At 54.2% G+C, this 23,927-nt stretch overlaps 2 protein-coding genes across 8 annotated transcripts in view; both read left to right on the forward strand.

Moving 5' to 3' along the window:
• The window catches only part of SEPTIN9 (septin 9), a 143,377-nt gene extending 129,192 nt beyond the window's left edge, over window positions 1-14,185 (forward strand). For all 7 annotated transcript variants that reach the window (XM_054221501.1, XM_054221503.1, XM_054221502.1 and 4 more), the window contains 5 exons: window positions 5,867-5,984; window positions 8,606-8,701; window positions 9,596-9,692; window positions 11,142-11,193; window positions 12,027-14,185. In XM_054221501.1, coding sequence (XP_054077476.1) covers window positions 5,867-5,984; window positions 8,606-8,701; window positions 9,596-9,692; window positions 11,142-11,193; window positions 12,027-12,162 — 499 coding nt within the window. In that variant the 3' untranslated portion in view covers window positions 12,163-14,185. The remainder of the gene's footprint in view (window positions 1-5,866; window positions 5,985-8,605; window positions 8,702-9,595; window positions 9,693-11,141; window positions 11,194-12,026) is intronic.
• Window positions 1-23,927, forward strand: part of CD7 (CD7 molecule) — a 214,967-nt gene that overhangs the window by 168,668 nt on the left and 22,372 nt on the right. The window lies entirely within an intron of this gene.

Genomic DNA, 23,927 nt, shown 5'->3' on the forward strand with positions numbered 1-23,927 from the left:
AAAGGAAGATGACGTTTTTAGGCCAGTCTAGCGTGTTGGTCCCGCTTATCTCCCCCCCGATCTCCAGACCCTGCCGTGGCAGGTTGGGTGTTGCAGTGTTTGCTGGGCCTCCAGCTTTTTCTCATCGCTTTGGGTGTTTAACCCTTAAAAGCTCATCCAGGGCTTGGATCCTGCAGATACTTGACCAGCGTGGAGGCTGTAAGTTTTGGGTGGTGGCAGCTGCCCTCCCCAGGCCGTGCGGGCGATGGCGTGGAGCCCCCTCCCCGTGTCCCCCACCGGAGCCTCTTCCAGCCGAGCGCTCTGGTTTCTCTCACCCGCCGGCTAACAGCAGTTGCGTGGAAGTTCAGCTGCTTTTTTTCTTTCTCTCCAACGAACATGTGTTTCCAATATCCGAGGGAGCCCAGCGGTTGGAGGCCGTTGTTGCTGAGCCCGGCGCTGATCCTCCTTCCCCGTAGCCTGATAGCCCGGCTGGGGCCAGCGCTCGCTCCCTGGCTGTGGCTTGTGGGGGCTGCACTTCCCTTGCCCCGGTGTGAGAGCCATGCGTCCCCTCCTGCCACGGGATAGAGATAAGCCGAGGAATGAGTGAAGGGGGGCCAAACCCCACTGGGAGGGAGAAATCGGTGGGAAATTTTCCTTCTCCAAGAGCTTGAGCAGGCATTGGGTTTCCTTTCTGCTCCCTAGTGAAGCCCAAATTACGTTTCTCATCATCACGGATGGGCTTTCCCCAGCGCTGCCCATGGTCCGTGGACACGAACGGACGACGTGGCCACCTCTCCTGAGGGCTGGAGCTGCTGCGGCAGTGCTGGTAGCAGAGGTTCCTGCTCATTTTGGAGGACAGTAGTTTGGGAGGCCATGTCATGGGGTTGTCACACGATGTTAAGTGCAGGTTTGTGCCCCTGCTGAGGCAGGTGGTCCGTGGTCCCACGTGGAAGGGTATGGGGAGGGCATCAAGGTTGCTGCTTTGGTGCTTCTGGCTTCACTGGGAGGTGATGGGGGGCACGGCTGGCAAGGGCAGTGGCTCATAGTGCTGCAGGGACTTGCCCTAGGGACAACCACTGCGGAGGACCCCACTGTGCCCACGTGGCACCATCCGTGCGCTCCCTGTGCTGCTTGCCATCCCGGGATGCTTGGTGCCATCCGTCCCGGGTTAGGACTTGCACGGGGCTTGTTTGCGTTGCTCTCACCGTGGGACACAACCAAAGCAGCGGTGAGTCGTGTCCGTCTGTCCCACCACGCTCGCATGGTCAGGCACGGCAGAGGACTCAGCACCCCTCCCCTGGCACAGGCAGGGGCTTCCCGGGGCTGAGCCTGCCGGGTCACTGCGGGAGAGCTTGCTTTTTTCTTAAGTAAAAAGGGAAAAAGAGGGGATAAAAAGCAAAGTTAAGAAAGCACACAGATTCAGAGGCTTGAGCGGAGGGTTGCTCGTCTCCATTTCAGTCTCACCCTCCTGTCTGGGCAGCTCAAGTGTTAATCAACGGATTAATTCAAGTTTCTGCTGCTGTCTCCCTTTGCAGGGAATTTGGGGCAGGCTTTGCAACCTATCTAGTTTGCACACACCCTGTCTTTCTTGTAACACTCCCGTAAAACCATGTTTGCAAAGGCTAAGTAATGTGCTGGCAGGGGCTTTTGGCTGCAGCCGCGCAAGCCCTGCTCGTTGCCACCCAATAAATATCTCCGCTCTGACCCCTCTGAAGCACCGCTCGGCTCCGAAACGGAGCTCTCAAACACCGCCCGGCCTCGGCAGCCCTTTTCTGTGTGTACCAGAGCTATTGGCAGGCAGAACGCCACCCACTGCCGCTTTCCCCACTGGCTGCCCCTCTCGGGTCCCTGGAGCAGGCTGGTGGGTCCTGGTGGTGGGGCTGGGCGGCTGCTGGGCGCTCGCTGGTATTTGCTTAACGCACGGTTCGAATTCTTGCCGCTAGTTTGATCTGGGGCACGACCAAAAGGAAATAACTTTGCAGCTCACCATGGATTTTGATTCCTAGAATGGCATTTCAAGGGAACCAGCAGGAATGAGCCTCTGCTTGCATCCTGTCCGTGCACGGTGGCTGCGGGCAATGCAGAAATGACGTGTGGCCGGCCTCGATAACATGTGCCAGCCACCATAATGTGTCCCCGAGCTGTGATAACGTGTACCCGGCTGCTCTGTTTTCCCCATTTCTGTAGCAAGAGGGGACGGGGGAGCAACCAGCGCTGGCTGGGGTGGGCTGGAGCCTTTCTTGCAGCTCCTGCTCCATCCCACTCCCCTTAGAGCTCGTCCACCCGCTCCCAGCAAAGCCCAAAGTGTGTATGTGTCTAGTTGCAAGTTTATAATATCAGGGACCCTTTGGGGAAGGGGAAGAAAAGAGATGCTTTTTGTTCTTGAGCTCTATCTTCTCTTTTGTGATCTGCTTGGAGCAGATTGCATGCACACGGAATGCAGCAACTCGCTTTCTCCTGCTGTTTTGCGTATTTGTAGATAAAAGGGTTTCGCGGCTAATCCTCGCCAGGTGCTGACATCGATGTTTTGTGCAGGTGAACCAAGTTCAGATACTCATCAGCGGCCACAGCGCTGTTCCTGTGGCTTTTCCTGGGTTGGTGGTGGCTAAACACCAAAACTGGTCCCTGCTGTCCTGGGCTGTGCCTCACAGCAGGAGTTTAAGAGGAATTAGGTCTGGGCTTGCTCCATCGTGACCTTGTCTGTGTCTGCCTGGGTCTGCACAGGGCTAATAGTGCAAATCAAGCTTGTGATCACCTTAAGCCAGTTATTCTCCTTTGGTGTCTTCACACGAACGTGACGTCTAGTGACAGGTCTTGTTCTTAGTGAAAAGAATCTCTTTTAAGTACGCTAGGGATTTTTGAGGCCACCCAGCGGGAATTGGAAGAATATCTAGAAACTTTCAAAATACTCTACAAACATACAGTTGGCTCTCCTGGGGGACCCCTTGGTTCCCTCCCTGTGCGGGGAGGTGCCCATGGGAGGTGACCTCCATGGATGAAGCACTTGCAGAAGCCCATCGGAGCAGAAAGTCGTGTCAAAGGTACCTTGAGCTTTTCTGGCTTTGGGTGCAGAGCATTGTGGGACACGCTCACTGCGCCTGCGTGGGTGCTGGTGGCCACGGGCAGAGATGTGGGCTGGCTCTGGCTCTGCCTCCTGCTCTCGGGCTCACCTCCGGCATCCTCTGGGTATTGGTGAGGGCTTGGTAACAGGGTTCTTGCGTATCAGTCGAGCTGAAACTCAAATGTTTGGCTGATTGTGAATTCCTCTGCATCAGCTACACATGCATCCCGGTCTTCACTCTGAAAGAAAAGCTGATGAAAGAGGCAGGAACGCAGTCTCAGTAGGGAAGAGGCTTTTAGAGGGGAAAAATTGTTTGAAAAATAGCAAAGAGAGAGGAGGGGAAAGAAGTCTGCTGGGAAAGGAGCATAACTGCATTACTTCCTTGGAGGTCTGGGAAGTACATTATGCAGAGCTCCAAACAATGTTTGCCAGCAGCAAGTCTGCTTAGATGTGTCCATGGGGGTTTCCTTGTGTTTTTTTCTTTTTTTTTTTTTTTTTTTTTTAATTGCCAAACTCTTTGTTTCCTGGGGCCCAGGGTGATCTATGACTCCTGAGTTTGTGTTAGGAACTCGTTTGTCCACACGCTAACGATGTGCTCTGGGCTATGTGTGTGGGGAGAAGGTCCACCTGGCACGGTCCAGCCCAATCCCTTGGAGAGGAGTGGGTTTGACCATGAGAGGGCTCGGCTGGGTCACCAGTGCTGGCTGCGCCGGAGCAGCCTCAAGCTGCTGTTTTTGGATCAGCCAGAGCTGAGTGGGTCTCTCCGCGGTTGGACATCCCTCCCTTGGTGCTGGAACTGGGCAGGGGTGGCCTCATGGGATGGGGACGCTGTCTTGGTGACTGCCAAGGAGCAGGATCAGCCCCTTCCCCTTTGCAATCCTGTGTCTCTTGTTGGGTTTGCAGGAGCCGTACTGGGTCTGCGGGAGTCTCTGAGCCCTTTGTAGAGCCCAAGAAGACCATGGTGGGGTTTGGCTTGAGGTGTTGGCAGTAGGTGCTCTCTTGGCCATGTTCTCCCTGAGTGCTCTGCTCTGTTCCATGTTCCCCCACGCATGGCTCCTGCTGGGTGCCTCATTACACCTGACCATTACACCTGACCATTTTAGGTCACTGTCCCATTTATTTTGGTTTCTTCCCTGTTGCCACGGGCCCCTGGTTTGTGGCACAGGGCTGGTTTGCCCTTGGGGAGGTCTCATTCTTGGCCCCTGGAGCCTATGGCTTCTCCGAAAGGTGACTTCACCTCTCTTTATCCCAGTTTCACCAAAGATGAGTTGGGTTGTGTCCTGCTGGCACATGCCACCACCAGAGGTCATGCGGATGTATGAATGGCAGAGGTGTCCCTTTGCTTCTGGGGCCCAGTTGACCTTCCTGCCCCTTCCCTGTGTGCTTTCAGCAAGGGCTCATTTCAAACCGGCTCCTTAATGCACGAGCACCCCGAAGGTGTTCCTGTACCCTGGTCTCCCCTGGGATCTCCAGGTTTCCTTTTTCAAGGCAACATCTTCTCAACTGTCCTGCATGGGCATGTGTCCCCATCACCTCCAGTGCCATCGAGGGGGACCTGCAGCAAGTGGAGGTGTCCCAAGGAGGGCTTTCCTGTAGCTGGTTTGGGAACGCCCAGAGGTAAAAACACCTTCAGGGAGGACGGAGGAGGGAGGGAGGGTCATGGCCAGGCGCCCTCATCGCTGTCTGCAGCTGGACTGCAGCCCTCGGCCGCGGAGCAGCGTGGCACCGGAGGTCACCTCGTGCTGTCAGCGGGAGCGTTCAGCAGGGAGGGATTTCCTGAGGGGCTGATGGTTGGGCTTATGCAATCTTTGCAGCTTTCTTCTGCTGAGACTTTCGTCATAGAGATTTTTCTGACGTTTTTGCCCTCTGGGCCAAGCAGCATCTCTTCTGTGCCGTGTGAGCCCCGGGAGAATTAGCAGAGCCTTTTTTAATCCCAGCTGATGGGTGCGAGATGTGGTCCTGGCTCGTGCACGACATCGGGCTGGTGCTCGGCGCAGGAGGGAGCGTGAGCAGGAATAGTCACTCGTGAGCGTTTCACATCACGCTGTCCCTGGCTGGCGGGTGGCAGCGGGTGACAGCTTGGACGGGACTGCAGAGGGTTTCATACTGTGATCTCTTCCCGGCTTGATTTGTACACCACGGGCGGGCTGGCCCCACAGCCAGCATCACCCGTGCTCTCACCTGGCTTTGCCAAGGACGCACGTAGCTTTGGGCAAGTTCCCGCAGTCCTCTGTGGCCCAGCATCTGTGCAGAGATAAAAAACCTCTCCCGCTACACGGAGCTTTGCCGGGGTTCACAGGCAATAACGGGGCGCTTTGAGAGGGCAATGTTTTAAGTCTTTGTCTGCAAACCTCCTCTGAGACGGACGCTTGCTGTCGTGCTTTTAAGAAAATGTCTTTATTTGTCCTATTTGAAAGGAAGCGATTCCCCCTCTGCATCTAGTCATTGAATGCCCCCTCTCTGCCGGGGGATCGCAGCAGCCCCACGCCTCACTAGTGGTGCGCGAATCCCTCGATAGGATGAGGGGTAAGATAGGACGAGGGGTAATGCCTTCGAACTAAAAGAGGGGAGATTTAGATTAGACGTTAGGAAGAACATTTTCGCTGTGGGGGTGGTGAGCCCCTGGCCCAGGTTGCCCAGAGAAGCTGTGGCTGCCCCATCCCTGGAGGGGTTCAAGGCCAGGCTGGACGGGGCTTGGAGCAACCTGGGCTGGTGGGAGGTGTCCCTGCCCAGGGCAGGGGGTGGCACTGGGTGATCTTTAAGGTCCCTTCCAACCCAAACCATTCCACGATTCTATGATCCCCTTTTTTCTGCTGTATTTTTCAGGCTCCGGCCACTAGACATCGAGTTCATGAAACGCCTGAGCAAAGTGGTCAACATTGTCCCCGTGATTGCAAAAGCCGACACGTTAACGCTGGAGGAGAGAGACTACTTCAAACAAAGGGTAAGGGGCTGGTGGCTCTTATCTGGGCTCCCATCTCTTGTTCCCCATCCCCTCCTGCCCCTTTCTCCCCCCCGGCAGGGCTGGGAAGGCGAGCGCCTGGCCGGGAGCCCGGTGCATTCCTCCGGCTGCAGCTCTGAGCGATCCCACGTGGCCGGAGGGAAAGGCTTGCGCTCCAAGCAAGCTCCAAGATCCTTGTGTTTCTCTTGGATCTTTGTCAGTGTAGGATAAGTTTCGAGCTCTAAGTCTCCGGGCCTTTTTCTCCTGCCTCCTTTATTATTGTTGTTATTTTCAGGCTGGTTTCTGTTCTTTTGGGAGGTAGACGGTGCTGCACGTAGAGGCTGGAAAAGCCATTCTGTGCAGCATCATGCACTGATACAGGAACCAGGCAAAAAAAAAAATGTGTGGGCTTGCTGAGCTCAGCTGGGCAAGATTTATGGAGGAAGCAAGGCATGAAATTCCCTTGGTCGGGGAGCCGAGGAGGGGCTGCCTGAATCCACAGCAAGGCATGGGCTTTCCTCCATGGATGCAAGCCTGGTGCTGCTGCGAGGTGGAGATGCCCCGCTTTGGGGTTCGGTAAGGGGCTATAAATCTGTTTGTGTAGCTGATGGACGTGGCTAGAGGCGCGGTGGCCTCAGCATCCCCTGCAGAAGTAAGCAAGCCACCGAGCTCGTTGGCCCATGAGGCTGAATTGCAGGGAAGTGAAGGGAATTGAAAAGGGGTCTTGCCAGAAGGGCAGTTTTAGGGGCCACCTCTGATAGGGATGTGACGTGCAGTTGGGTATGGAGAGGACGGCACATTGGCCAGGGGTTGCTTGATGCCTCTGTGCAGAAGAGTGTGAGCCACCCTGTCCCACGCCGGTGTCTTCCCAGTTCTCGATGGGCGGGATCAGGCACTGAAATATCCAGTCTGGTTTGGGGGCTGAGTCCAATCTCTGCAAGCAGTTCCCTTTAGCAGTGAGCTAGAGGATGGCTGGAAAAAACAGGTTGCCCAGAAAAGATGTGGCTGCCCCATCCCTGGAGGGGTTCAAGGCCAGGCTTGATGGGGCTTGGAGCAACCTGGGCTGGTGGGAGGTGTCCCTGCCCAGGGCAGGGGGTGGAATGAGATGATCTGTAAGGTCCCTTCCAACCCAAACCATTCTGTGATTCTATGAAATGGAGCCGAGAGGTAATCCAGGCTGGGCTTAGTTGGCGCGTCGGCCTGTTTTCATGGAGATCTGCGAGGAGCTGGTGCGGGAGGATGGGCGTGTGAGTCCTCAGCGCTCCATCTTCTCTCTGCAGCGGCTTTTGCTGACTGCTGGCTCCGTTGAGAGGTTACGAGTGCTCATATCTGGGTGTCTGTGGCTAGCTGGCTAGTTCTGGGACTACAAAGTCAGTCTGGGACCTAGAATGTCATCTGGGCACTCTCGGCTGCTGATACCATCCTTGGGGAGACCTCCTGGCTTGCCCGCTCTGCACCGGCTCGGCGCGGGATGAGCTTGCCCTTTCTCTAATTACATTCCTGATTGTAACCAGACCCCCAAAATCCTTCCAGATGGAGGGAGAACACGTAGCCATGCGGTGTGTTTGCAATGTCCCTTCTGCAAGGGGCTCACCCTCCCTACGCTCACGGCTCTGGATCCGCTGATGCAAATGAGAGGGCAGGTAATTAGTGCAGGTGGGCACAGGCTGGCACCCTTTGCTCCAGCCCGCCTGCCTGCATGCTGCCAAAAAACAGAGCCCCATCTGCATCTGGGGGTGTAGCTGGTTGGGAGAGGCGATAGGTTTGGGGTTTGGATCGGGGTGGGCAGGCGATGGAGAAGCACCAGCCTGGCTGCCGGCTGCCTAGCTTGATGCCAGCGCTGCACTAGGCTCGTGGAACGGGCTCTGAGGCCCTGCGGAGTTGGCTTTGTTGTGTTGTGCCCCTAAAAATAGTGTGCTGGGGGGTGGGAGGCCGGCTGGGGGGTTTCTTTGGGTTGGATCCACTTCCTTCGCCAGCCTGAAACGTGGGGCTGACGCGGAGTTCATTGCCATAGGAAGGATGGGAGCGGGGACACAGGCTGTGTTTGGGTTTGCAGCTTTGTTGGAGAAGGCTGATCCTCCGTGCTCCCCGTGAGCTGAGCCTCCACCCAGGAGGCAGACTTCGGCATCTCTTCCCCTTGCACAGAGGCAGTGTCCTTAGAGGCTGCTCTTCCAAGCTGTCTATGTCCGTGTCCCCTTGGATCAGGCGCTGCTGTGACTCCTTTTCCAAGGAGCATAAGCAGACACCAGAAAGCAACTTCTTCACTTGGGGTTACGTGCCTGGCAGCTGCATTCCCCGTTGCCTAGTGCAGCTTGTATTGTCTCAGTGTCTTTTTCGATCCCAGAGCAACGCCCAGCTCGTGTAACTTCATCTCCCTCTCAGCCTGAACCGTGGCTCGGCACCAGGTTCTCGCAGAGATTCCAGGGCAAGCGTTTGGTAGGTGTGTAGCAGTTAAACACAGGTCTCTGTCCCCAAGGAGGGCAGTGTTTAGGATGGAGAGGGAAGATGTTGCTGCTGGGCGCTGCTCTCAAGAGCCCCTTGGGTCGGCTGGGAGCTGCCGCCATGCTGGGAGTGCAGCTCCTCTGTCTGTCTTCTCCACGTGTTCTTCTGCTCTTCTCTCCTAGATAATGGCCGATCTGCTCGCCAATGGGATCGACGTGTATCCTCAGAAGGAGTTTGATGAAGACTCTGAAGATCGGCTAGTGAATGAAAAATTCAGGGTTAGTGCGTGGTGTTGCGGGTTGGATGTGCTTGGATGGGCCCTGCACCTCTGGATGGTGGTGATGGCCTGGGCAGTCTCTGGCAAAGGGCCTCTATTTTCTTTCCAAAGCTGCTGTGCCTCTGTCCAAGGCATCTGCCCACGTCCTGGGGCTGGCCCCGAACCAAGGATCCTGCCAGAGCTGAGAGCAGGGATAGAAAGAGGGTGAGGAAGGTACCTGGGGAAGGTGTCCTCTCCCGTCCGTGCCGCTGCTCCTTCCCCCAGCCCCATTCCTCAAAGGTGCCCTTGGCCGATAGCAGGCAGGGAGGTCCTGTGGCCCCTTGTCCTGCCCCAGGGGCAGGGAGGGCCAGTGTCTGCCCATCCCTGGTGAGGGCAGCAGCCTTCCCAGCACCTGGAGGGAATTTGCCCATAGGCTGTTCTGCTTTCCTGGCTGTCAATTCCTTGCTATGGGAAGTACCTAACAGGTTTTTGGCTCAAAAGAGTGAATTGGGCAAATTCAAGGAAGAAAAATGTCTTTTAGGGCCTCTTAAGTACAAAGACACCACCTTGGTTTGGGAAATGACTGAGCCACAGGTTGCCAGATGCTGGCGGAGATTCCTATCCTGACACCTTTGCCCTGGCTGTGCACTGGTGCCTGCCAATAAGGTGCTGGGCTAGAGTGGTTTTGGACTGGTTTTAGACTGGGCATGTGTGCGAGAGATACTGCTGCCCGCGTCCTGGGCTGCCTGTGGTCCCTGGCAGGCAATACTGCTCAGGAGCATCAGGGACAGACCAGCTCATCCCATGGAACTCCTTCCTGAAAACAGCTTGATGTAGGACTTTTCTCGCCAGCTTGGTTTCCTGATCGGTTTTCAGGAGGAAAACGTGACCTTTTTTTTTTTTTCTCTTTCCTCAGGAAATGATCCCATTTGCAGTGGTGGGCAGTGACCAGGAGTACCAGGTTAATGGAAGAAGAATCCTTGGAAGGAAGACCAAGTGGGGCACCATTGAAGGTACCTTGTCCTTGTTTCCCTGCCTCCTGAGCCCACCTCCCTGCCCTGACAGAAGGTGGTGAGGTCCAAAACCAGCAGTAGAAGTCAAGGTGTATATAGTGCTTCCCTGCCTCTCCAAATAAAATCACTTTCCTGTTTTGGACTAAAACCACCTTGGCCGATACTCCTACACCGAATTCCTGGGCCTTTGTGCAGCTCAGGAAGCTGCTGAGTGCCGGAGGGGACAATTCTGGGTGTCTTGTCATCCTGCCTGGCCCGGCTTCTGCTGGTTGCACAGTGAAACGCCTAATGGCTGGATTTGAGGGCAGTGCTGACGTCTCTGTGTCTTGAGCCCAGATTAGATCCTTTCCCCGGCATCCGTAGGTCTTTGCACCCTCCACCATGCACTTGGCTGGTGACCGTGTGGGATCTCTTCCTTCTTCTATCTTCGTCCCGTCAGCATCTTCCTTTTCTGTCCCCCATTTTAAGTCATGGTTTAAAGGTTGGATGAAGGCTCTTGACTCCAGTGCATCTACACGTTTCCCTGTCCCTGACAGCCAACTGGCATGTCTCCAGTGCCACCACCCCTCTTCTCTTCCTCCCCTTCATTTCATAGGTTTCTCTCATTTATGAGTCTTTTTAATAGGAATCCTGTGTTGAGGGATGGCTTAACAAAGATGCCAGGAATAGCAGCGTATTTTAAAGCTCTGCTGCCCTCTTGTGCTCCGTCCTTGGAAGTTCTGAGTTTAATGGGACTCATTAAACCCCTCACCTTCTGCATGTGGCATCTGCCTTCGGGATGGGGAGAACCCAGGACTCAGCCATGGCCTGTTTGGGTGGAAAAAACATAAGAAATGGAGTTGATCCTCTAAATTGAAATGCCTAGTAAACCGCGAGCTGTCAGACTAACTGTGGTGGATCAACACCCCTTGATTTTTCTCTCTTGCGAGCACTCTTGCTTGCCCCCAGCCCTGTTCAGACAGCAGTAGCCTTTGTCAGCAAGAGATCGTGTCCTGGGGCAGCACCGGCAGCCCGGGCAGCAGTCTCTGATGTGCAGGATGCTCATGGTGAAGCTATAGATGAAGCTTTGGTGGAGCTGTGCCCGGCACTCGTTGCAAAGCTCACCCTGTCCCTTTTGCTGCCTTGTACGGGGCCCATTGAAGCTTGCATTGGTCCAAAGTGGGGGGTCACTGTGGGAGGTGCTGCTGGGAGCTCCCTCGTTTGGTGGGAGATGGTGGGAAGGGACTGGGAGTGCTCAGTCAGCCAGTTGGTTGTGCTGAGCTGGGGCAGATACCGGGGTAAATCACAGCAAAGAGGACTCTTGAGTCCTGCACCCACCGCCTCTGGGGATAAGTCCTCCTCTCAGCCCTCCACATGCTAGTGAAGCCCTGTAGAGTCCTCCTTACCCCAAGTGGTTGCTGTACTCCTGCCAGGGGTGCACGCTGATGGGTTTCTCTCTTTTCCTGCCAGTGGAGAACACGACACACTGTGAGTTCGCCTACCTGCGGGACCTCCTCATCAGGTCAGTAGGACTGTGCCCTGCCCCTGTAGCCTTCGGTCACCAGGTGGCATCCAAAGAAAGGCGAGAGCCCAGCCCAGCTTGAAGCAGCTGCTGCTTTGCTCTGCTTGTCCATCCATCCATCCATCCATGCAATGGGACATGGATTCAGAGGGATTTTCTCAGCTGCGGTGCTGAGTTGAGGGAGGAGAGGAGCAATGGATGGGTCAGGACAGACCCCAAGCTTGCCAGCAGTGCATGGTGTGGCTCCAGGTCACCTGAATGCATCTGGGAAGCCCTTTGGCCTTAGTCATCCTTCGACAGCCCTGGGTCCTACTTCCAGTCATGAAACATCACTCTCAGGATGGTGCCGTTGGGTCTGGGCAGTTGCCGGTCCCTCTTGAAAGAGGTGGCCCTGCTGCAGGGGAATGGGGGGCTGAGCCCCCATGGCTCGCTGGAGGGGACATTGGGCTCCTCCTAAATTCGTCTGCAAGATAAACTCTGCACACCCGAGCTGTTGCTGGCAGATTGCTCTGTGGGGCTTCAAAACCTTGCCCCAGGGACCTGCAGGACCAGGGTCTTCCCGAATGGGTGTTACGCAGCAAAGGTTCCCGGGTACCAGAGCATGGACTGTTGGTACCAGTGAAGGCTTCTGGTCTTGGCTGCCCATAATTGCCTTTGCTTCCATCCCATGCCCTAGAGATACCATTAACCAGTAAAACGGGAGGGGAAATGTGGTCTGGAGGGGGTGTTTGAAAGCAGAGGCTGGGGGGTGCAAGGGGTGGGGGTGGCGGAGGCTGGGCTGTCCGAACCTGCGCCCAGCGAGGTGCGATCGCTCCCGTCTCCCTTTCCCGCAGGACGCACATGCAGAACATAAAGGATATTACCAGCAACATCCACTTCGAAGCCTACAGGGTCAAGAGGCTGAACGAGGGCCAGAGCTCGCTCTCCAACGGCGTGGCCGACAAAGAGCTGGTGGCTAACGAAATGTAACCGTCTCGCTCCGTAGCCAGGACCTTGCTCGCTCACGCTCGCTATTTCTGCCCTCTTCCCCCTTTATTTTTATATAAATCCTCTGCCACTGTCCCTCTTCCCACCCCCCAACCCCTTGCCAATGTTAACTGACCAAATAACCAGACGCCGTCTCTGTCGTGCGGAGCGGGGCGACCGCTCATCCCCCCCCACACCCTGTTTTGTGACCTGAGTTTTCTTCTCAGCCCCCGGGTCCAGCGTCCCTGGGCTGGGGACCGTCCCCCCCCCCACCCCCACGGAGGTCGGGCTCTCGCTGGCCCCCAGCGCTGGCCCGACAGCCGAGCTCGGGGGAGCAGATCGGTGGGGCCGGCGGGGTTGGGGTGTCCCCGGGAGCCCTGCCTGCCCCTCCGTGCAGAGGCTCTTCTCCGTCCGATGAAGGCAAGGGTGTCTCCAGGTGAATGTAGCCTTCGGAAGCAAGGTACGGTGGTATGAAGAGAGCGAGATGGTGCCATCCTTGTCTCCTGCCGCCTCCTCCGAGCCCTCCGCAGCCCTCCGGCACCCGCCAGCCCCCAACCCAGCCCCTCTACCCTGCCTACATGCAATAAACTGGGAGTGTTTAGGTGTCACCTCGCCTGTTACCGACCCCCGGCCAGGCAGAGCGACCTGCTTTGGGAGAAGTGCCTTTTCAGACTGTTACCTTGCAATAGCGGGGGAGAGGGAGAGGGAGGGCTTTGCCTTGTCTGTCTTTGCAGGCTGCAAAGGGCCTGCAACACATTGTAGAGACTCCTTTTCCCTCTCCCTTGGACCAGAGAAGTGGCGATGTCCTGGGAACACTTGTATATTTATTTTTCATACAGTTGGGTGGGGTTTTTTTTCCACTGAAGGCTCGGAGTATGTTTGTCTGAAGGGGGCTGAGAATGGAACGTCTCTGCAAAGCGGTGGTGGGAGGCGGAGGGTTGTCCTGCCCGACCCTTGTGATTCTCGGGCTTTTCCCTACGTCAGAGGAGGCTGTTGGGTATTTTTTAATTTTTTAATTTTTTTTTTTTTTAATTAATTTTTGGATCCCCTGTGTGACGTGTGTACGTGTAGCACGCTCCTCTGTTTCGCTGGTCCTTGCGCGAGGGGACGGCGCCTGTGCGGACCGAGCCCTGCAGCTGTGGGGAGGGCTGGGGTGGCATTTGCGGGTGCCGTGACCCGTGGCCCCCCTTGCTCTGCCCCCTCCCCCATGCCTCCTCTTTCAATGAGTCTCCAGGAAATAAGACCCTGCGGGGGGGTCGGTTAAATGACGCCATGCCAAGGCCATGCCAGAGGAGCGGCTGGTCCTGGAGCAGAGCTCTGCAGTCCCGTCCCCCGCCACCTCCAGCTCCGCTTGCCTTTGTTGTCCACTCCGTCACTCTCCGTGTCCTCTCTAAGGGATAAAACTTTCCGCAAATCACCCTATTTTGGGGCGGGGGGTGTCACATACTAAAATGGCAGCATGTCCCGTCCTCTAGCGCTGGAAGGCACCTGCAGAGCCCACCCCGTGGTCTCCATGGGGGGCAAAGCCACCTTCTCCAGCGCAGGTGACCGGGAGGCTGGAGGAGGTTGATCTTATCTTGGTGGGGATGCCCAGATGACGTTGCTCAGCGGAGGCTTTGCAGGGGGTCCCCACACATGTCTGTCCCCCGCCCCCAGCAGCCAAAGGGGGGGGCGGCATCGCGAGGAGAATCCACTCTCCCCTTAGCTCGTATTTCCCCCCCCAACAACAGCACAACAGAGTTGTTGAGGAAGAACAACTATCTACTTGCTGACTTGCTATGTTGTAGCAAAAACAAAACCCCCCCAAAAAAGTGTATTAACTGAAAATATATATATAATTCAAGCGTTAAAAAAAGACTACGGAAGGGGAGAAAAATCTCTTGTGTGAGGCACTTCTGCAAATGTCATCTTAAACTTTATTTTTTTTCCCCCTCTAGTCGATATTCAAGCTGGGCCAAGCAAGACACGCTGCTTTCTCCTTTGTAACCTGATTTATTTTTTTTGGAAGGAAAAAAAAAAAAAGAAAGTAATACAATAAAAAAAACCCTTCGTCCTGATCTATTAAAATGGCCTTTTGGGGGTTATAAGCATTATGACAAATTTAGTCCATTTTTGTATAAATAATAGTGTTTAATATGTATTTCCCAAAATAAATGTTTCGAATGCAAATAGAAGGAGGCCTGTTTGGAAATGTCTGTTCCCAGCCCCGGTGTCATCGTTTCTGCATGGACCCCACGGGGCTGCGGGTGATGGCAGAGTCCAGCTCCGGGGCTGCTGTGCTCTGCTCGCTTTGGGGTGAAGGTTTGATTTATTCCTAACCCCCTTGGCTCTTCCTACGGTGGACATCTGGCCCAGGTACTCTGCAAGACGCTGGAGCTGCTGGTGCTGAGCGCCCTGGGGACCGAGTGCCCTGGAGACTGAGCCAGCATGCATATCCCAAGGGACGCAGGTGATTTCCCTCCATCGGCTTCCATGGGGAAGCTGTTTCCACTGCAGTTGCTGGTATTTTTATCAAGAACTGGGTTGCTCCTAGTTCAAGGCCAGACAGCAGCTTGCACGTCACGCGAGCATGGCTTTGGCTTCGCAGGCAGGTGGTCTTCAAAACCTTTTGCAACTGCGGGGGCGCCCTTGGGATACTCTTGGAATTTGGCTTCACTTTGAGGACTCATCTTCCTGAAAACTACATTTTCTCTAGTGTCACAGACAAGACACCATCCAGTCTGGTGTTTTAATCTGTATCTTGCATGTCTATTATATTTTTCCCCCCAAGCCAAGTTGAACCCCAAAGCTGCCTGGACACAGTCCTGGGCAACTGGCTGTAGGTGGCCCTGCTTGAGCAGGGGGTTGGAGCAGGTGGCCTCCAGAGGTCCTGTCCAACCTCAACCCCACTGGGATTCAGTGGTTCTGGAACTGGAACAAACCCAACAGGACAGAAGTCAGGTTGGGTTGGGTTCCTCCGGGCGTGTAGAGCAGGGGACAGGCTTGTGTACATTTTTCTTCTGCTTTTTCTGCTGGCACCTAGGTTTCAGAGCAGTGAATCAGCTCATCTCGTACGGCACCCAGTGAGGTGTGCGGTAAAGTTTGTTGACGGGCCACCTTTGCCGCAGTGCAATCCCTAGCAATACCCTTGGGTTTTGGTGCTATAGTGCATTTTCACGGTTGCTTTAGCTCAGACACTCCTCACCCCCACAGCTCTTCTCTACCAAATGAGTCTATGGTGGAGAAGCAGCAAGGTCAAGGTGTTCTCAGTATTGTAACCGGAGCAAGGCTCGGAGCAAAATCTCTTAGCGAGGGAAAAAATCAACATGTAGTTGTAGTAATTACAAACATGGGCCATGGGCTTTGCTCCTGGACAAATCTGCAGCAGCGTTTCCCTGTACGGTGGGGTTTTTTCTGCTGGTGTCTGGGGTTTTTGCAGCTTTCCTCAATGCCGCATCTGACCGTGTCCGTGGAGGGAGATGGGACAGAGGACGGTGCGGGACTCTCCAGGCAGATGTTCTCCTGGTGACAGATTGAGAAACAGCTTGTGGCTGGGGCGAGGGGAAGGCAGGCCAAATTCCCGAGCTCAGCAAGAAGGGGGGCTTTTGTTTAGCCCAGAGGAGGAGCTCGGCGGGTCGGAGGTCCCTTCATGGGAATGGCGCAGGGAATGGCTTCCAGATGTTAGGAAGCTCCGGAGAGGTGGGGCTGGGGAAGGGGGAGCAGCAATGCCAGATGCTGTGATGGAGCAGGGGGTTGTGTGGTGCTATAGGCAAATCCCGGCTGGGGGAAGGGTTTGCTATTGCAAAACCCCCCATTGTCTCCCCAGAGCCTTGGCTGAAGGGCAGGGACATCCCGGGAGCGGGTGGATGGGGAGGGTTTGGGCGGCGGAGGAGGCAGGCAAGGGGCTGCTTCCCCTGCCCGAGCTGTCTGGAAGGGAAATTTGCCTAATGATGCTGTAGCTGACAGAAAGGGCCTTGCACTAATGGCTTATTGAGTGGCCTCACTTTAACAAATGAGGGAAATGAAGATGAGTGAGAGTTTAATTACCGATCGGAGCAGGGCTTTCCGCAGTGACGACCGGTGCTTGCTCCCCTTCTCCTGGCTGCGGGAGGGAGAGGAGGATCCCCCAGCACGGCCGGGCTCTCGGGGTGCCCGGTGGCATGTGTGGCCCTGGGGGAGACGGCTGTTTGGCCAGGCTGGGCTGCAGGTGGGTCCCGCTTCCACCAGACCAGCCCGAGACAGAGAGCATCACCGTCCAAAGAGGACGACTATAAATAATAAGAATAAAAGGGAGTATAAATAATTAAAGCAGCTCATCGTGAGTAGTTCCTGAAACGTCTGCCTGATTTAAAAACTAATTACTTGGAGGGTAATCACCACCAGAAGTGCACGCATTTACCCACAATGCTGCTCTTCCCTCCTCTTCCTTTCGCTCGCCCTCCCCTGATTGCTATCCCGGCCATCGGCACCCAGACTTATCATTCATCCGCAGCACACAATAAACGGTGTTGTACTTGTCCATCTCCCTGATTAATAACGTCATTGGAGACCTGTTCAGGGAGGAATAAATTCTCCCCGGGTAGGAAGCCAGGTGCCGGCAGGAAGGAAAACGGCGGCTGCCTGGTACCCGCAGAGCCTGAGCCCTCGGAGCTGGGAGCCCCAAAGGGCCACCCCCTGCTCCAGGAGCATCCCTTCAGATGGGACGGTCCCTTCGGATGAGTCGCTGCTGCCCAAAAAGCAGGACACTGCTGAGTCACCATAAACCTGGGGTACCCAAGGGGGATGTGTTGTCACCTGCTCGGTATGAGCTGCTGTTAGGAGACTTTTCCATGTCATCACTCTCGCACGCCGGCCCATAGTGCTCATCAAAACCTGAATGGGGTGACGTGGGACCTGTCCTCACGGGAAACATCTCCGTTTGATGTGCGAGCCGGGCTGCAGCAGGCACAGCCAGAGCTGGCGATCTCAGGCTTTAATTACTGGGAAGCTGCTGCACTGCAGTTGGGAGCCTGGGGTTTTTTGATCATCTTCGCGGCGGCTCCAGCAGAAAGGAGGGTTTGTCCCTCCGTCTCCACCCTTGTGCCACCTCCTCGTGCCACCTCCGTCGGCCCCAGCCTGCCAGCTCCTCCTCAAAACCACAGCACAAACTTTCCTTCCGTGCCCAGAGCAGGTCAAAGTTTGTCCCTCTTTCCGACAGTTTGGTTTGTATTTGTTTGGCTGAGCTTGTGTCTGATCCTCTACAAATTAATAAGTAATCCTCACCATCAGCCTGATTTAGGAGCAGCATTGCACTGCATTGCTTCATTTAGGAAAACAGAATAATTTATTCCTAACTTATGGGATTCAGGAGACTTCCACCCTGCAGCCCACGATATATTCTCATTAACGTTACCCAGCTAAGCTAAAAACTGCAATTTCATAAGTCATGCTTCCTTCAAAGGCACATTACCAGCTTCCCGGGGACTCCAAAAGTTTACTGAAGCTTAAAGACATACCTCATAGCATGCAGTAATGTACCAAAGTCCCTCTTCTTATTACTACTGAAACCATCTTTTCTGCAAGTTTCCCTTGAGCTATTCCCATCACAAATAACCCTGCGAGGATGGCACAGCGTGCCCGGCCCTGCCTGGGGGCTGGTGGCGATGGGCATCCCAACCAAACCCTTACAAACAGCAGCACGACACAACATCTCGGAAGTTATAATCAACCCCGCGCTAACGAACCGATACGCCAAGCTAGAGCCTCTTAGTCGACGGGGTTCCCAGCAGCAAAATTTCTTGCATGTGTGTGCGATGCAACGGAGATTGGAGCGCGTGATATTGTGCGAAAGAAGAACAGTGTTAAGTGACTCTTACGAAGAAGGAAATATGTAGTTGGAAAACAGAAGCAGGGCAATTGCTGTGTAAAGGAGTTTGTAGCTTGGCCCTCGGGGCTCAGCCTGGCTGCTGCGTGCTGCGCTCTTGGGCAAATAGCCCCGGGGCTCCCGTGCGGCTGCGGCTGGTCCTGTGCGGCCACAAGCGCTGGCTGTGCGGGCTGCGAGAAGGAGCCGAGGCTCACAAAGATTTTGTGGGGGATATACGGGTCCAATGGGGTGGAGCCCACTGTTCCCAAGGCAAGTGGCCCCCAGCACACCGTCCCCAGCAGCCCACGGCAAGAAGCCGGTGCTTGGTGCCCACCTCGCTTCCCTGCAGGAAAAGCAGATGCGTTTTTTCACAGGCTGCCCTGCAGAAACCTCCTTCCTCCTGCAGGTCCTTCACCCCCGGGACGCCTCAGGCTCAGTCAGGCTGTGGGATGGTGGACCAGCTTTTTGGGGGGCTTTTTCAGCATTGACAGCAGATGGGAATCATTGATCCGCCGGAGCTCTGAGCGACAGCAGTAAGACCCGATTCCAAGAAGAGTCAGGCCCAGAGGAAGACTGATAGCTTTTGTCCTTTACCCTCCCCTCTGGGGCTTCTCTGAAAACCACATAAGCCAAAGCATTTCTTTTTTTGTAGTTTTTTTTAAGTGCTGGGGACCACCCGCAGTGACGGTGCGGGACGGAGGGGCTGGGATACGGGGAGATGGATGGCTGCGTGCGAGCTCCTTGTCACAAAGAATCGTCAAGACCCAGGGCTTCGCGGTTATTTTAATCTGCATATCATTTTTAAAGGTGGCTTGTTGGGAGTTGGGGTTTTTTTTCGTAAGTCACAGCTGAAAGCTCTTGCTGGCAAAGTTTACAGACACCCCACGCCCCCACACCCCCCCCCCCTTTTTTTTAAGGTAAAAAATTGTAGCCTTTTAAGAACTATATCCTGAAATATCTTTATAGAGCACAATGACAGGGAAGCAGACGGAACCTTATTCCCTTTGTGTACATCCACACCATATCATACCACATTAGCCCTAGGCTTACATTGCCGGGGGAGCAGAGCAGTGCTCCATGAGCGCTGCCGCCAGCGATCCCGCTTCCCTGCCCTTCTCCTCTCCTGCCACCCGCTTCAGAAGAAAGTCAAGATTAAAATCATATTCCTAAAGCAAAATTACACATTGGCGACTCCACAGCCCTCCCGGGAGGATCGGGGCATTCCTCTATAAATATCTGTCTCGATATGTTTAATTTGCAGATGAAATTAAGCCTGGGAAGAAAGGGAAGGCTGTCTTTTCATGTGTGGGCTGTCCAGCTTTGCCTTGAATATCAAAGTGAAACGAGTTACAAAGCACCGACTCTCTGGGATTATCTAAGAAACCTTGTAGGTCCCAAGTGACGGCGGTTACGGGATCAAAAGGTGTGGTACTTATGCAGAAAGCCGGAAAAAGCCAGCGTGGTTCTTAGATCAGCCCCAAAGTGCCAAATCTCGGGTCAGTTTGCCGAGTTCAGAGATTTCCAAGGAAACAAGGAGGCAGGTGAGGAACCAGGAGATGTTGGGCTTTCGCATGGATTTTGGATTAAATATTAACTGGCTGCCATGGGTTACAAGGATAAACATTTTCATTAATCATGTATGTGCTCATTATCGTGGTGAGAATAGACTGAGCTTTGGCTGCGTGAGCATTTCGACACTAAGCTCCCGTTTTCTGCTCATAGCTTTCTGTAAACCATCCTTTTTACGCTTTCGCTCTTTGGAAAACTTTTTCCCACAAGCAGCTTTATTGGTTTCAACATTTTATTGGTTCGGCTTCCAAAACACCAGCTGAAAAGATTTAGCATGAGGATGAAGGGACAGGAGAAAATGTACCTCCAGCCAACTAATCCAGGGAAAGAGGAATGGGGCGATGTTTCTGGGATTGTCCATGGGGGTGGGAGGCTCATCTTGGGTGGGAAAACAGGGGGATCTGCTGCCAGGTGCCAGCGGGAACCCGTGCAGAGGTTCAGCGTGGTGCGGTAGCACAGCCCCGGAGCACTGGGGAATTCGGAATGGGATTTTCCTGCAAAGTACTTCACGAGGCACAACTGCGGGCCCGATTTACCTGCACAAATGAGAAGCAGTGCAGGACAGTGCAATAGGCCTGCATCGCAATTACAGCCTGTTGACATTTTTCATATTAAAAAACACTTAGCTGAAGAAGGCCTTTTTCATCATCCCTTTCATTAAAAATTGGAATTTTTCCTTCTTCCCTCCAATTTTATTGAACTTTTGAATCACCATAACTTTTTTCAGCTCTCCTTCCCTTCTGTTTTTAGCTGCTCCTTTCAATTATTTGGTGCTCTCCTTTTTATTCCAGTAATATTTTTTTTTAAAGACTTGAATAGAAGGAAGAGGGAAGATAGATTAAAATTTATACTAGAACAGAAAGTGGATGTATGGCCGAGAGTCTAAAACCCTATCATTAGCAATATTTAATAAGGAACAAAATTATTGAGCAAGCTGAGATGTCTGCAAATGACTTCTGCAACTCCCCAAAATGGAAGGGAGCTGATCTAGAGGAGAAAGCCAGCTGATGGATGAAGACATGAAGCATTTGGAAGGACGTTGAAGGAGCAGCTCTAATGACCATCTGTCACGCTGTAAAGATTTATGGATGTTGAGCATAGCTGGCTCCGAGGGACCCGTCCATGGGTGAAGGTAAGACCAGGGGTGGCACCTTGGTGGTGCCTTCTGTGCCCAAAGAGAAACCCCTCTCCTGCTGGTCCCCGCCGTGTCCCTCTGTGCTCCTTCCCCTGGGACTGGCTGCGCTGGTTTTCTCCACGGGCGCATTGCAGGAGGCGGCACCAAACCCTTTTTCAGGCCTGTGGAGGAAAAGAGGTGGAGCGGGTGCTTGATATTTCCTTTTCTGAGCACTTCTGCAGTCCGGCGTGGAGGAGGAGAGGACAGATTTGAGGTCCTGCCGGCAGCCGTAGCTGGGACACTTCCCACTGGTTTGGTTTTGCCACCTAACCCTACCTCAATCTGCCAGCTGTGTTATTTTTAGCAGAGCACGCCACACTCCTAGTGCTTCTTGCTACAGGAAAAAGCTGATTTAGACAAGTTTTTTTTTTGCTATTGTCAGCCAGGCCAGCATGCTAGATCATAAATGTCAGCTTTGGAGTATGCGCAACGTGGACTTTTGTAGGCCAACGAAGCGAGCGCTGCTGCATTGCCATAAAGCTCGCTGGCTGGGCGAGGTTTGCTGGCGAGACAGAGCACGGAAAGAACGCTTGTGCTATGGGAAAGGTGCCCCGGGACTCCTCCCGTGAGCCTCCTGTGCTCACAGGGCCACTGGGATGCTTCCCAGCTCCCGCTGGGCACCGAGGCACCTTTGGGTGCTGCAGGAAGCGCCTGCATCCCATTGCCGTGGTGCAAGGACTGGGGAACTGGAGGTGGCCCGAGGAGCGGTTGCACAGTTGTCTCCCCTCCTGGTGCAAAATGAGCTTAATTGAAGAGCTGTAAGTGCTATCAGCTGCTGGTGCAGGTGCTCTGCTCCTAAACTCTCCGGAGGGCTTAAAAGCAGCAGCTGTTTGTCATTAGGAGTGGTGGGGCTGGGAGCGGGCTGGGTGGGAAGCACTGCTCCAAGCTGGGACGTGTGGGGCTGGGCTGACCCAGAGCTCCCGAGGTGGCTCTGTCCTGCTGGCAACCTCTGCGAGAGCTGGAGCTGCCGTGTGTGAAGAAGTAGGTTCAGAGATATTTTTTTTTTTTTTTTAATTCTGCTTTAAATATAAATGTGGTGTTCTGCACTGTGGGCCAGCGTTCTCCAAGAGCCCAGGGCTGCTCGGGCACTTTGCTGCGTGTGCTTTGCCTCCAGCAGGAGTGAAGTGGGGTTTGAGCGTTCGGTTTTGGTTATGCCAAGTGGGGTATTTGGGGGGGGGGGGGGGGGGAAGGGGCAGTAGGTGTTTGTTTTAAATCTCCAGCGGAATATTTCTTATCTGCAACCTGAGCTCAGGCCAAGGGTTGGCTCCAGAGCAGAAGCAGAGGACGAGGAGACATAGGTGGAAGATGGGGCTCTGAGCCCTGGCTGGAGAGACACAGTTTAGGCCTCTGCAGCTTTTGGGGCACCGTGGGGTGCCAAAGCTGAGGGCTCCGAGTTTGATACCAATTTAGCTTTGCAGGCAGCATGCTGATTCTCACTGTGCTGCTTTATAGCTTCGCAGAGACTGGATTAATTGGTGGGTCTCATCCCTGCTAGACCAGGGTGTGTGCACGTGGTAGACAGGGCCCTTTAGCAGCAGAGCCTACACAGCTACGCTTTTATTTAAGGACAGCTTATCTGTATGTATTTCTTTATTTTTCCTTCTTGCGTTAAAACGTCTGTGTAAAACCTGGTGCAGAGGGATGGGAGTGTGTGCCTCTCGGTCCCTGTGAGCTGTGATCCCTTAATGCTGGAGCACTTTCTCAGGCATGTTGGTGGGAACAGAAGCTGGTCCCAAGTCAGGCCTGTGCGTGGTGTGAGCCCCTTCCCTTTTGTTTGGGGTTGTGGCCCCTCATTTCTCTGTGTCCTGCACCACCTTGGCCAAAGCTACGTAGTGGCCAGACCTTCTCCCACGGAGCAGAGGGAAGGTGGTAACTGAGGTTGCACCACGGTTGGGGGCTGCAGACCTGCAGAGACGACTGGTTGCCTCAGACACGGGACTGGGCTGGACAATGCTGTATTATAGTTAAAAGTATTGTATCGAAAAGATGTGCTTGGACGGCTCTTGTACCTCTGGCCTTACCTGGGACATGTGTGGTCGCTGCTTGGGGGCAAAACGTGCAGTTGCTTAATGCTGCTGCCTGTGCCAGCAGGACAGAGTGGGTCATCACCCCCGCTTCAGGGTTCCCACGTTTCCCATCAGTTACTGGGACTGGAGCTGTGACAGCCCGTCGATAGGGTTGTTGCTAGGTATGTCCAGGGTCCAACTGCCTGCAATGCAAAGGGTTGCGTTTAAATGCAGCCAGTTCAGTGGAGCCAAGCTGAGGTGGATGAGAGATAGGGCTGATGGGCTGGAGCAGTGCCTGGGCACCGTGCAGCTCAGCACCCACCACCGCTCCTCTTTAAAGAAAAACATGTTTGAGCTTACAATACAAGTGCTGTGTTGGTGCTGCTAAAGGCCCACCAGTCTCCGCAGAGAGCTTTGAACACGGACGTGGCAGAGCAGCGACGGTCTCCGTGTCCCCGGTGCAGGTAGGGGAGGTGGTGTCTTCCCCCAGGTGGCTGACCCCAAGCAACTCTCTGGGAGGATGAGCACACACCCATCCCCTTGACTCCTTTCCTCGTGAGGAGTGATCAAAGCGTGGCAGTTCGATTTCATAACCTGAGTAAACGCTCAAAAACCAGAATCACTCCCTAAATATTGCGGGGAAGGTATTTCGAGCCTTGGCCGCTTCACCTGGGAAACGGTCTCTTCTGATTCAGCTTGTTCAAGTCATCTTAACAGTTCTTCGTGAGGGGAAAAAAAAACCCCTTCTGTATCCTGAAGGCGAGTATATTTGGGCGAAGCAATAAGAGACTTTAAGAGGTTTGGAGGTTACAGCGGGAAATAGCAGTTATTCCCAATAAGCAGTGTTAAATGAAGTGCTGCTGACAGTAGCCTGAGGCAGGTTCAAGAGTTTCAAGATTTGCAACTCAGAGATTAACCAAAATAGATGTCTTATTACAGGCAAGTTTGTATCTAAATCATTTAAAGTGTCTTTAGATGCTGTAATGTTTTTCCTCCTAAGTGCTCGTAGTATATCTGCAGCTTCCTCCTGGCTTTCGGGAACGAGCAACGAAAGGGCCCTTGATCTTGATGTGTTTAAGACCCTCCGATGAAGGAACAAGGACCCAGTGGATCGGCAGGTTCTCGTTTGATGGGAAGCTGCTTTAGCAGAGCTCCTTTTTTTCACATGGAGGAGAGATCCTGGCCCGAGTCCTCCCTC

Source organism: Rissa tridactyla, chromosome 15, assembly GCF_028500815.1.
Source record: "Rissa tridactyla isolate bRisTri1 chromosome 15, bRisTri1.patW.cur.20221130, whole genome shotgun sequence".
Taxonomy (NCBI): Eukaryota; Metazoa; Chordata; class Aves; order Charadriiformes; family Laridae; genus Rissa; species Rissa tridactyla.